General features: G+C 34.9%; 2 protein-coding genes across 3 annotated transcripts in view; both read right to left on the minus strand.

Annotated features, from left to right (window-relative positions):
• Positions 1 to 3,717: 3,717 nt before the first annotated feature.
• LOC112158192 (uncharacterized protein C1orf115) lies at positions 3,718 to 6,095 on the minus strand. Its single transcript, XM_024291430.2, has 2 exons — positions 5,732 to 6,095; positions 3,718 to 4,303 (listed from the first exon to the last, which is right to left on the minus strand). Exons 1-2 carry the CDS (start codon positions 5,975 to 5,977, stop codon positions 4,166 to 4,168), a joined length of 384 nt encoding a protein of 127 aa, XP_024147198.1. The 5' UTR covers positions 5,978 to 6,095; the 3' UTR covers positions 3,718 to 4,165.
• Positions 6,096 to 6,910: 815 nt separating this feature from the next.
• Positions 6,911 to 11,645, minus strand: part of si:dkey-119f1.1 (uncharacterized protein LOC557127 homolog) — a 12,216-nt gene continuing 7,481 nt past the window's right edge. The window contains exons 18-28 of one of the 2 annotated variants that reach the window (XM_024291499.1): positions 11,557 to 11,638; positions 11,211 to 11,346; positions 10,929 to 11,009; positions 10,685 to 10,855; positions 10,087 to 10,224; positions 9,592 to 9,737; positions 9,373 to 9,498; positions 9,195 to 9,300; positions 7,477 to 7,629; positions 7,295 to 7,392; positions 6,911 to 7,212 (exon numbers count right to left, since the gene is read on the minus strand). In XM_024291499.1, the coding sequence (XP_024147267.1) occupies positions 7,134 to 7,212; positions 7,295 to 7,392; positions 7,477 to 7,629; positions 9,195 to 9,300; positions 9,373 to 9,498; positions 9,592 to 9,737; positions 10,087 to 10,224; positions 10,685 to 10,855; positions 10,929 to 11,009; positions 11,211 to 11,346; positions 11,557 to 11,638 (1,316 nt within the window). In that variant the 3' untranslated portion in view covers positions 6,911 to 7,133. Of the gene's footprint in view, positions 7,213 to 7,294; positions 7,393 to 7,476; positions 7,630 to 9,194; positions 9,301 to 9,372; positions 9,499 to 9,591; positions 9,738 to 10,086; positions 10,225 to 10,684; positions 10,856 to 10,928; positions 11,010 to 11,210; positions 11,351 to 11,556; positions 11,639 to 11,645 lie in introns of both variants that reach the window. The other variant, XM_024291498.1, reaches the window with a different exon arrangement.

An 11,645-nucleotide genomic window follows, 5' to 3' on the forward strand; every position in this document is an offset into this window, starting at 1 on the left:
TTTGCCACTTGGCTCCTGAACTGGCATATTGGTGATCAACCTGCCATTCAGGAGTCACGTATGTGTGGTCCATAAGAGAATTCCTCACAGTTGGTGCAGCTGATAATAAGCAAATATGTTGCATGTCAAACAAACTTACACTTATTCCAAAATCAATCTTGATATATGAATACTTCTTTAGATCCTATCCTCTTACCTGCAGATCTGTGGTAGTTTCTCAACCGGGACACATTCACCTTCTGGACAGTTGGTCCTTTGATAATGGTAGCCACCCCCTTTGGTGTGATGCTGGAGACAGTGTATGGTCCTTTATGCTTATTGTTTAATCCGTCTCCAGTGCGTCTTCGTTTTGGATCCCCCGACAAAAGCACTTCATCCCCCTTCTGCACCACACACCGTTTTTCTAATTTCCTTTTCCGGGCTTCAAAGCTTGTCTTTTGTCTATCCTGTGCCTTTTCTATGTGAGAAATAACCTACAAAAAATTTAATGAGAAACAGAGAAAATAGAAATTATTCATATTCAGAATGTTTCTGAACAGCATAAAGGGAACACTCTTCTTTTCCTTCTTCTGTTAGATAGAGCAAACCAGATTATATGGGCCCCCATTGTCCAACAGGAGACAGAACAACTTCCTCTATGCCCCTCTTCTGCCACTGTCTGGAAAATTGCTACGGTAATGCTAATATTTTATGCTTTTCTTTTATTGTAAATTACCTATATATTGCATTGCACTGTGTGCAATTTCAAGGAACTGCTTTAAATCACATTGTAATTTGCATAATCTAATGCAATCCTTTTCCCCTCAGTTAATGTCCTCTTCCTGTTAGTTCCTGTTAGTTAGCCTTCTTGCAATGTACAGACCTTTTCATTTAGAGTAGTCATCTCCTCTACTCTGAGGTTGATGGTCTCTTCTGGGTCCTCAACTTCAACCTTATCATCCATTGGGCATGTGTTCATCACATTGGGAAGACGGGGATGTCGATGAAAAAGCAGGAAGTAGGGACTGTAGCGGGTGGAGTGCTGATAACACAAAATATCTCTATTAGTTTTCTCTTGCACTTTTCCACTACTTTTGCAAATGTACATTAAAAAATACATTCTTAAAATAATGCTACAATGTAAAGACTATTACTAGCAATATCACAAGTTAAATATGAGACGTCAGTGCAAGAATACCTGCTTTGCGGTGTTAATGCCATAAACCACAGCAGCAAGGTGAAGGTCCCAGTCAGTATGATTTTCATTGACATACTTTCTGAGAGCACGCTTGATATTTTGATTGGTCCTCTCATCCTTTGAATTGTATTGTAGAATACATAAGTAACTGTGATCCATTTCATTAGGGTTACTCAAGGTTAGAAATCAAAATGCTAACCTGCCCGTTGGTTTGGGGATGGTATGCACTGGAGACGGCATGTTTAATATTCAGCATGCTAAAAATACTGTCGTTGAGCTGTAGTGAGACAAGCAAATTTGCTCTAAATACATAATTTTTATCTTATCATACATCAAGGTATGAAAAACACTTTCACAAATTTTTACCTGGTTCACAAATTCCTTTCCTTGGTCTGTAATGATTTTCCTGACCATGCCAAATGTATATAACTTTGAAGTTACGATTGCAGAGACCTCAGCAGCAGTCTTGGACTTAAGAGGTTCTGCAACCACCCATTTTGTAAACAAATCGGTCATGGTAAGCACATATTGGTTCCCAAGAGCCGTCTCTGGGAGGGGTCCAATAAGGTCCATCCCAATCACCTCCCAAGGTTCTTTTACCTGCAAGGTCACAGAACTTATTGCATGAAAATTTAAAGCTACTCTGCAGAACACGAGTTTGTTATTAAAATGAATTAGCAATGAGAGAAGAAGTTTTAAAATGTACCTTGATGGGATGCAACTCTGGTGCCACAGTTTTAATTGGGTCATTCAGCTGGCAACGATGACAACACTTGACCTAAAATAAAAATTAAGTTTTATTTTGAAAACCAGTAAATAAAAAGAAACAAAATTTATTCAGAGGTTTGGATTTTTTTAACTCAAAAAAGGCCATACCCATTCAGTGACATCGTGGTTTATTGTTGGCCAGTAGTAGCTAGCAATAACCCTGTTTCGGGTGCCTCTGACTCCATTGTGGTTTCCAGTACCAGGGATATGGTGGCATTCCATCAAAGCAGTTTTCTTCTCCTCTTCTGACATGACCACCAGGCGCATGTACTTTGACCTGGGACCAGTATAGAAGAGTGTGTTGCCTGTAACAAGATGAAAATAAGAAAATCTTATAGAGTTGCTAACTAAAATAAATTGGAATGCCTGACAAATGTATGTCAAGTACAGGTTATTAATAGAAGGACATTATCAATATTGTAAATTTTACTTGAACTGTAATAACCTGAAAGTAGCAATGTTGTTGTCTTTGATTTATTTTCAAAGTGTTCCTAGTGGTCTTTTAGTTGTGATTATTCTGTTTTAGACACATTTTTAACAGGGATAACTTGCAACAACACTTAAAAAAATAATGATAATTGGAACAGCGCTGGAAAAAAAAGCGAGTAACAATAAAACTTTGTCTTTATTATTGAGCAAGACAAACTATAGAACAAAACATGGGTTGTAATTATAGAACAGGAATTTTTATATTTTTACAATCAAACAGAGGGGGCAACTGCACTTTATACAACAAAATTAAAATCAATAAAAGAAAAAAGTTATAATATTAATAAAATAGATCTGAGCAAAGTGGGGCAAACAATAAAAATCACACAATTATAGATGTGCAAGGAAAGTTTTTAGTTTATCATATATTGTTTTTATTTTTGGTCTGTTTTAAACTTAGCAAGACAAAGGATAAGCAACATTGAGGCTATCCAGCCGTACAGTTTTGATCCAGAATCCAGCTCAGCTCAGATGAGTGAAACAAAGACACACGTGGATCTATTTGTCTGCAGGTACGTGCTTATGAATGGAGCGGAGCAGGAGGCTTATGGCCTGTAGACTTTGTAGATTTTGCTCTACTATACTATAAGATTTTTACAAAAAAATAAATAAATAAAAATAAACAATCAGAAAACATCTAAACAAAAATTACAACGTTATGTTTATGAGATGTATGAATTGTTTAAAATAGCGAAATTAAACAGAAGCAAAAAAAATTAAGGACCGAGAATTATTATATTGAAACTACGTTACCTTTCAGCTTGTAATTACGTGCGATTCTTTTGACATGGTGGCGCTGTGAATCCGTTGGAGGCATCGATCCATTGCTAAGAAAATGATGGATTTTTTGGAAAATAGATGTATCCATTTTTTAACGAGAAAACAAATCTTTACCGCGATAGTGACAACGTGCCCGGTCAGCTGTTAAAGATACAATAGTCGCATCTGTACTCCCTGTAGGACACTCCCAGACTCTCGGCTATCGTAAGTCAAATGCAGCTGTCGTAAATCAAATTCAAAACTATCCACCGTCGCAAATGTTGGCGGCAAAGAGGAAGTGACGTAATATACATGCGCGCGATTAGGGCGTGGTTAGGGAAAGGGGATCGGGGAACGACACGGCGGAAGCGGAATGACGTCAGAAGAGGGAACATTTTTACCGGAAGTTTAAAAATAAAATAAAATAAAATAAAATAAAATAAAATAAAATAAAATAAAATAAAATAAAATAAAATAAAATGAAATGAAATAAAATAAAAAATAATTGAATTGAGACAGACCACTGTTTTTGGAACTTTTTTATTTCATGAGTCATAACTATAACAATACAAAAATAAAGATTTGTTCATTCGATTTCATAAATCTTGTCCCAGCAAAGAACCACAGCCCAATATTCCTTTAAAATAATTTTACATTTTTCAATCTTTGTCTAAAAATCCATTAAAAACAGTCAAATTCCCTTTAAACATGCAGTTTTCATCAGTACACATTCAAATTCCAACTGAGTAACTTTCAACATTCATAGAAAAAACAATGTAATTTTTATAATAAATTGTATGATGACTTTTAATAGAAATTCTTGTATGAAACAGAAAGACTAAACATAGACAAAAATCAACGTATACATATTGAAAGCAAAAACATAGAAAGAGCAAAGTCTTTGGTCAGCTTCTGCAGGAAAATTATATAACTTATACAGCAGCTTCAAAACAATCAGGAGAAGATTCCTGCTCAGGTTCTGTTTCTCCCGGGCTTAGAGTCCGTCCCAAAAGCAGCAGTCACTGTGACGGGAGCAGCATAACCAAGGGCAAAATTGTAGAGACCGAGCATAAAACACTTCCAGGTGATGCGAAGAGCTTTTCCAACATTCTGAAAGAAAACAAGAAAAGTTAAAAACACTGTAATACAGATGACTTATTGAGTCTCAGGTTTTGCTATTTTTAAACATGCAATTAAAAAAAAAGTTATGGATCGGAAGAAGACCAAATACTTTCTTCAGCAGAACAATAGAACACCAGGAAGAAAGACTTGCTCTCATCCTGTCTGTAAGGTAAAGTCATGTGATCACTATTGTGCGCTCAGAACAGGAAAGGACAGACTGTGCAGAGAAAACAGGAAATTAGTCTCATAAAATCCAAAAAAATTCTCTGTCAGTATTGAGATTTTGACATTTGACCCCCTTCAGATCAATTAGCAGTGTGTTTTGTTCCTCACTCTTAAATTAAAATATATCTGAAAGAACAAAACATTCTCGATTGATATAATTGATAGGCTGATTCACTACTAGTTTTAATGAATAATAATTAAAAAAAAAGCAGGATACTGATTGAATTTGACAATTTTGCAATAAAAGAAAGAGAAGAAAAAATGTGTTGCTTTTATTAAAAAAGTAAATAAAACTTTTACGAAATACTCATTCGTTTTTGTAATTTTATTCAGGTTGGCAATGATATTTTCAAAAGAAAAAAAAATAACTTACTTTCTCAAAATTTCTCAATTAAAAAAAACTTGCAAAAATGACTGTTAAGATTAATTTTTCACCAATAAATATTATGTTATTAAAATATAATACACTGTTTCATTCTTCTTCATCAAGACTGCAGAACTTAATGTATTTTTATTTCAAAACGAATGTAATTAATTTTACTAATTTTATTTAAAAAAAATATTATTTACCTTGTCAGACACTCTACATACATTTACACATAATTAATTGTTTGTGTTTTTCTAATACAAATGTTAAAAATATAATAGTTAAGTTTTCCAAGTTGATGTTTTAATACTTTTTTGAATTAATGAAAACTCCAACAAATAAGATTTATTAAAATCACTTAAATTTGTTCTTAAAAACAGTTTTATTCTTTATGTTTTTGGAAAAAAGAAAGTGTTTGGGTCACAATAATGAAGCTCTCTATAAATAAAGATGAAAGTATGGAAAATCCCCTCACATTCACATTCATAATGTGACTCCTCTGTGTTTTACACCATTTATTACCAACAGGACAGGGGAGAGATGAATAATAAAGACGCACCCAGACATTCATTTATCAAAATTAAGCCTCCTTTGATCTCCTTCAGAAAGACCACACAGGTTAAACTTTGAGAGTCTGAAATAAGAATAATGTCTATTTTCTGACTGTCCTAATAGCTCCAAAAATTAATAAATAAAATCGAATCTTTAGGTAAAAGTAACAAAAACGACTTGATTAATCAAAATGAACTATTTATAAAGTTAATTCATCCATTTAAGAAAAGATGTATATATTTTTAAGAAAGTTAATTATAAGTTCAATCAACCTTCTTCACTTTTTTGTAGTTTTCCTTCTTCTTTTTCTTCCTCTCCTCCTTGGCATCATCATCCATTAACGGCTCATACTTCTCCTGCTGAAAAGCAAATGGCGTTTCCCTCTGCTTCTGCGTTTCCTCTCCGTCTTCGCCCGTTTCTTCACAGTCGACGTGCTGTTTGTATTTCACTGCCCGACCGAAAGCCTCAGCTGATGCTGAATTCCTGTCCAATAGTCTGTGCAGAGATTTGGGCTTCATGTTGGATCCTTGAGAAATATAAAAAGGGAAGAGTTTCCTGGGGAGGTCAGAGGATGTTGTCAAGAGGAGTTATGTGCATGAGTGGAAGGGCATTGTGCTCTGACATGTGTGGGGGTCCGGGCACAGGGCCCTTAAAGGCGCAACTCCATCCTCCCTTAATGGTAAATCTTAAGAATAATTATCATCCAGCAAATATTACTTTTAAAGGATAGATGTGAGTTTTTTATGGTGCTTAGGAGCATCTATAGCAATTAAAAAACAATAAGAAAATATAATGATTATCACAAACTTGTTTTCTGAAGGCATTTTTTTATTTGACACTGATTTGCAATGAATTTAATTTAAAAAATAGTCAGAAATGCAAATTTTAGCTTAAATATCTTTATATATGTCCTCCATCATCAGAAAAACGCCACAAGAACATGTTAAAAATACAAGTTTCATAATAGTGGATCTTCATTAAAACTCTTTTTTAAATAACATTTTATGAACAGTTATTGAAACTTTATTTATTGGTTTAAAAATACTTATTGTATCAAATAATTAAAACTTTATTGTTCCAAAAGTGCATTCGGTTTTGCATTAAGAATGCCTCCAAAGTGTGGACAAAATTCTCTTTATGCATTTGTGAATCAGAAGAATTAACATAATGATCACAAAAATGACCTAAAACTGACAATTTTTTTTAATTTAACTTATTTGATTTTTATAAATTGTTACTAGTTTTGCTTTTTTTTTGGTCCACATCTGTAAAACAAATCAGAGTTTAGTCAAATTCTGAAAACTTTGACACTTGATTTGGAAAGAAATTTTAGAAAATGTTAAAATGAGAAACTTATATTAAGAACATGCTAATAAAACACAAATTAGTTACCATTTTGAGATACAAAAGTAGTTATTCCTAAACTAAGAGCTACACACAAAACAAACACGTTTCCAGTCTAAAAAGTATTTTATTTATTAACAATTGTGGTGGACTTTTAAGTCCATAAAGTTGAACAGAAAGAAGAAATTCTTATCTTTAGCTTATTAAAGTTTCAACAAACTTTACTGGAAATGTTTGAAAATACATTTTTACTTGAACTGGTTACAAACAGCCCAAAAAGGTTTCTACAGAGGAACGTCTTGCTGACTCTAAATGCTACATGTCTTCTCTTCATGTGGACGAGTTATTCTGTCCTCGGTCTGGATCTTTGAGGCGAAGGATACGGATGTTGCTGCTTATCGGAAGGGAACTGTTTGGAGGAAAGGAAGAGGAACAGCGTTGAATACAAAATGACTTTTTAAAGTGCAGGATCTGTTTTTTTAAACGGTTACCTCATGTTCTGCGGCGTGAGGAAAATGAACTGTCTGAAGAGTTGACCTGAAGCCACCTTTAGCATCATGTCCATAGAAATCCTTCTGTTCACCATGTCCTAAAACGACAAAAAATCCATGTAGAAATCAGATTATATTAAAGTTTACTTTACAGTTTTTCGATGACGATCAAACCGCTGTACCATGTAAACGTCAAACTCGTCCAGACAGCGAAAAGGCGCCTCTGTGATGGCCCAAAGAGACAGGACAAAACACACGGTGGAGAAGGAGCGCTCGCCTCCAGACAGGGAGCGCATGTCGCTCAGGTCAGCCGTGTTTCCTTGACCTGGTTGAACCTGAAGGTATAATAAAAATTATAATTAATTTTTTATTTTTTAATTCTTAAATGGCATATTTGAAATAATTACTATTATGCTACTATTAAATTAAAATGTGTGTTTAATCACCATTATTTATACATTTATTTAGAACAGGAGATCAAAATCAGCAAAACATAAATAAAAAAGTCATATTGTTATAATTTTTAATCAAATTGTCACCTATATTTAAAACATATTTTAGCTAAATCCTTTTTTTTCCATTAACGAACGACACTCAATAGTTTTAATTTGACTATAAAGAGCATCACCGACACTTTACTTTGAAAATGTATGTACTTCCTGTGACAATAACGATTTTGGTTTGTTTAGTTTCTATACTTTAAATCCAACATTGTTCTGCATTTTAGAGCAATAATTACATTCCCTGAAGTGTATTTTTTTTACTATACTTTGCTATATTTATAAAGATTGCAAATCAGAAAAAGGTCATAAATAATCATACATTTTCCGGGAAAGATCAAATATCCGGGTCTTCTGATACTTGTTACGTTGCCAGTGTTACACCCCTGTACAGGGGCTTGGAAAAGGGTAAAAACATTTCACAAGACCAAAAATAATCCCGGACAAGCCCCCAATTTATGATACACCCCCTGTCTAGGAGCTTGTAAACAAATAAGATAAAGAAAATTGGCAACCAAACATTTCTCAAGAACACAATCCCGGACGAGCCCCCAAATTATATTACATCCCATCAGTTTTATCCTTGTAAAAGGATAAGGAAAAGAAAACTGGCTACCAAACATTTCTCAAGACCAAAAATAATCACGGACAAGCCCCCAGTTTATGATACACCCCTGTCTAGGGGCTTGTAAACAGATAAGATAAAGAAAATTGGCAGCCAAACATTTCTCAAGAACACAATTAATCCCGGACAAGCCCCCAAATTATATCACACCCCACCAATTTTATGTTACACCCCTGTCTAGGGGCTTGTAAACGGACAAGATAAAGAAAACTGACCACTAAACATTTCTCAAGAACACAATTAATGTTACACTCCACCAATTTTATGATACACCCCTGTATAGGGGCTTGTAAAAAGATAAGGAAAAGAAAACTGGCTACCAAACATTTCTCGAGACCAAAAATAATCCCGGACAAGCCCCCAGTTTATGCTACACCCCTGTCTAGGGGCTTGTAAACAGATGAGATAAAGAAAATTGGCAACCAAACATTTCTCAAGAACATAGGAAATCCCGGACAAGCCCCCAATTTAGGTTACACCCCCATCTAGGGATTTAATTACAGAAAAACGCAAGCCACACCAAAACAACCAAAAAAATACAAGGACTAAAGCTTCCAACAATAGCAAACAAAATTAGGATGGGAAAACCAGGAAAGACAGAACCCCAACACTCCAGCAGAAAACAATCTGCATTTGAAAAGTACAAACAAAGTAATATTACGATAACAACCAGTCAGAACTGTATGAATTCGAAAGAATTTCTACTTTGTTCCATAAAAGCAAAAGTAGCAGAACATTTGAATTTCCCCTCATGTGAATGAATAAATGTCCTCACCGAAATGGAAAGGGTCTCGTTCTTGTGGTCAAAGATCATACTTCCGCTGTATCCTCGCTGAGCCAGCATGCTGTTAAAGTAGTACTTACAGCGAGCAGAAAAGAATCTGAAAGAGGAGAATAACAAAAGCTGTAAAGTTAAGACGAGGGAGGAAATGGATGAAGTGGAAATCTCTTACTTCCTGAACTCGGTGTACGCCTGGAGCCTTTGGTTCATGACGCTGGTCAGGCTTTTAATGAAAGAGTTGAGGTTCTTGATTTGCTGCGACATGTTCTTGTAGCTGTCTCTGGCCTTCGCAAACTGCCTTTAAACCAAGAATCCAACGTTAAATCCAATGTTAAAAAAATTTTTAAAAAAGCAACCCTATCCTGTAGTTGCAGTTTAAACTGTAAAATACCTGACAATCTCGTTGCGATCTCCTTGTTGCTCCTGCTGGGTCGCAATCTTCACTTTCATGCGGTTTATTTCGCTGTCCAAACTCTTGGCCGGTCGAGAGGTTTCCAAACGCTCGGGACAAATCTGAGCAGCCTTTGCCACAGACTCCTGAAGCACACAAATACATTAATGGAACGATCAGGATTGAAACAAACTTGAATAATAAGGAATAAACATGATTATAACCAATCATTTACAGTTTTTTTGCATTATAGTGGATCAAAGTGGAATGGAGCATTGTCTCCATGAATAAACTTAATAAATGTATTAAATTAAAATCATTTTAACATTAAAATAATTATAATACATGGTTATTTATATATATAAAAAAGAAAAATAATCAATTTTATTGGCCAAAAAAAAGCATAAAGTGACCTAACATGGTTGTCTTTTCTCACACAGAAGCATTTGGCTGTTTTCTGGTTCAAAATTTGTCTTAAATATATATACTGCATACCTGCAGTTCCTCCTCTTTGCTTTTAAGTTCTGCCTCCAGAGACTGGATGTTCTTAAGGTGGCCGCTGCGCTTCTCTTCATAGTGTTTGGTGTGATGTTTACATCTGACTACTTCCTGGTCGGTTTTACTCAGATCTTCCTGTAAACACAAGCAGAGACGTCAAAAACATACAGTTTCACATTTTTGGCCTTAACTTATTATTAATATTCTTTATTTTTTGACATAACAAAAAAAATTGAACAGGAATATTATGAAGAAGTGAATTTAATTCAACAAATTAGACTTTAATAGTCAAAATTCTTCTCTAAATGGAGTTGAAATATATTAAGATAAATATCTTCCTCTCACATTTGCTTCACTGACAAAATAAAAGGAGTCAAAATCAAAATGTATATTTGAATGACATACTTAAACCAATGCTTTTATTTTGAAATCACATTTAACCCCTTAACACCGAAGCTCCAGTGTTGTCATTTTATTGAAACTCTAAGAGAAAAGCAGCTTTATTTTATTATTATTTTATTTAGTGAAGGGCTTTTTATTTTTGCACGTAACAAAATTGCCAAATTTAATAAGTTAATTTGTGATCCAAAACTACCTTAACTGACTCCGCCTCCTCCAAAAGCGTGTTGATGGACTCTTTGTGCTGCTTGTATTCCTGCTCCGCCTCCTCATAGTTCTCCTTCAGTTTGGCCATCTGATCTTTTGCTTCATCATATTGGGTTTGCTTCATTGAAACCTTGGAGACGACCTCCTGTAAATCTTCCTCCTGCGGACAAACGCGGACATTTGAAAAGGAGAGCGGGATAGCTTCGTGGACGGCGGCAGCGGCGAGCACTAACCAGCGCCTTGAGGTCCTCTGACTGAGGTTCTTCTACGTTCTGCAGGTCCGTCAGTTCCAGCTGCAGCTTTGTCATTTTGTCCTGGAAAACAAACACAAACTTGGTTTCTCGAATCAATTTAAATAAATTATTTAAATTTTGGTCATTTAAACCAACAAAAATCTATAATTTAATGAATTAAATTTTGTTTTATCCACTAAAATTGTCTTCAGTGTTACAAAATTCATCAAATATTTATCACTTTTGCCTCTTCAAGTGAACAAATGTCAATAATAGACTTACTTTCGTGGACTTTTGGGTCATTTGGCATTTTTTGAGTAATATTTCATTCTGTTTGATCTCGTCGTCCAGCTTTCTTATTTGCTGCTGGAAACGATTTTCTTGGGCTTTCTGGTTCTCCAGCTCTCTCTGCGTCAGCCTGAGAGAAAAGAAGATTCAGGGAATCAACAAAAATGTAGTGTTGATGTGAAATTTGCATTTATTGTTACTTTCTTGATAATAAAATGACAGATAAATGTGGAATATGACCCCATCCCTGCTTTTATTAAACATGTATTCTGAAAACCGAATGACCCTCTAAAGTGGATTATTTTCGGCATAATGTGCGTGAAGGAAACCGTTTTCACACCTGATCTCCTCCTCAACGTCTCCGGACAGACAGTTTGCTCGGGTCTGATCTGCAGAGTAAACTCGGTTGGTAAAGATCTGATCTCCCTC

This window comes from Oryzias melastigma, linkage group LG24 (assembly GCF_002922805.2).
Source record: "Oryzias melastigma strain HK-1 linkage group LG24, ASM292280v2, whole genome shotgun sequence".
Lineage (NCBI taxonomy): Eukaryota > Metazoa > Chordata > Actinopteri > Beloniformes > Adrianichthyidae > Oryzias > Oryzias melastigma.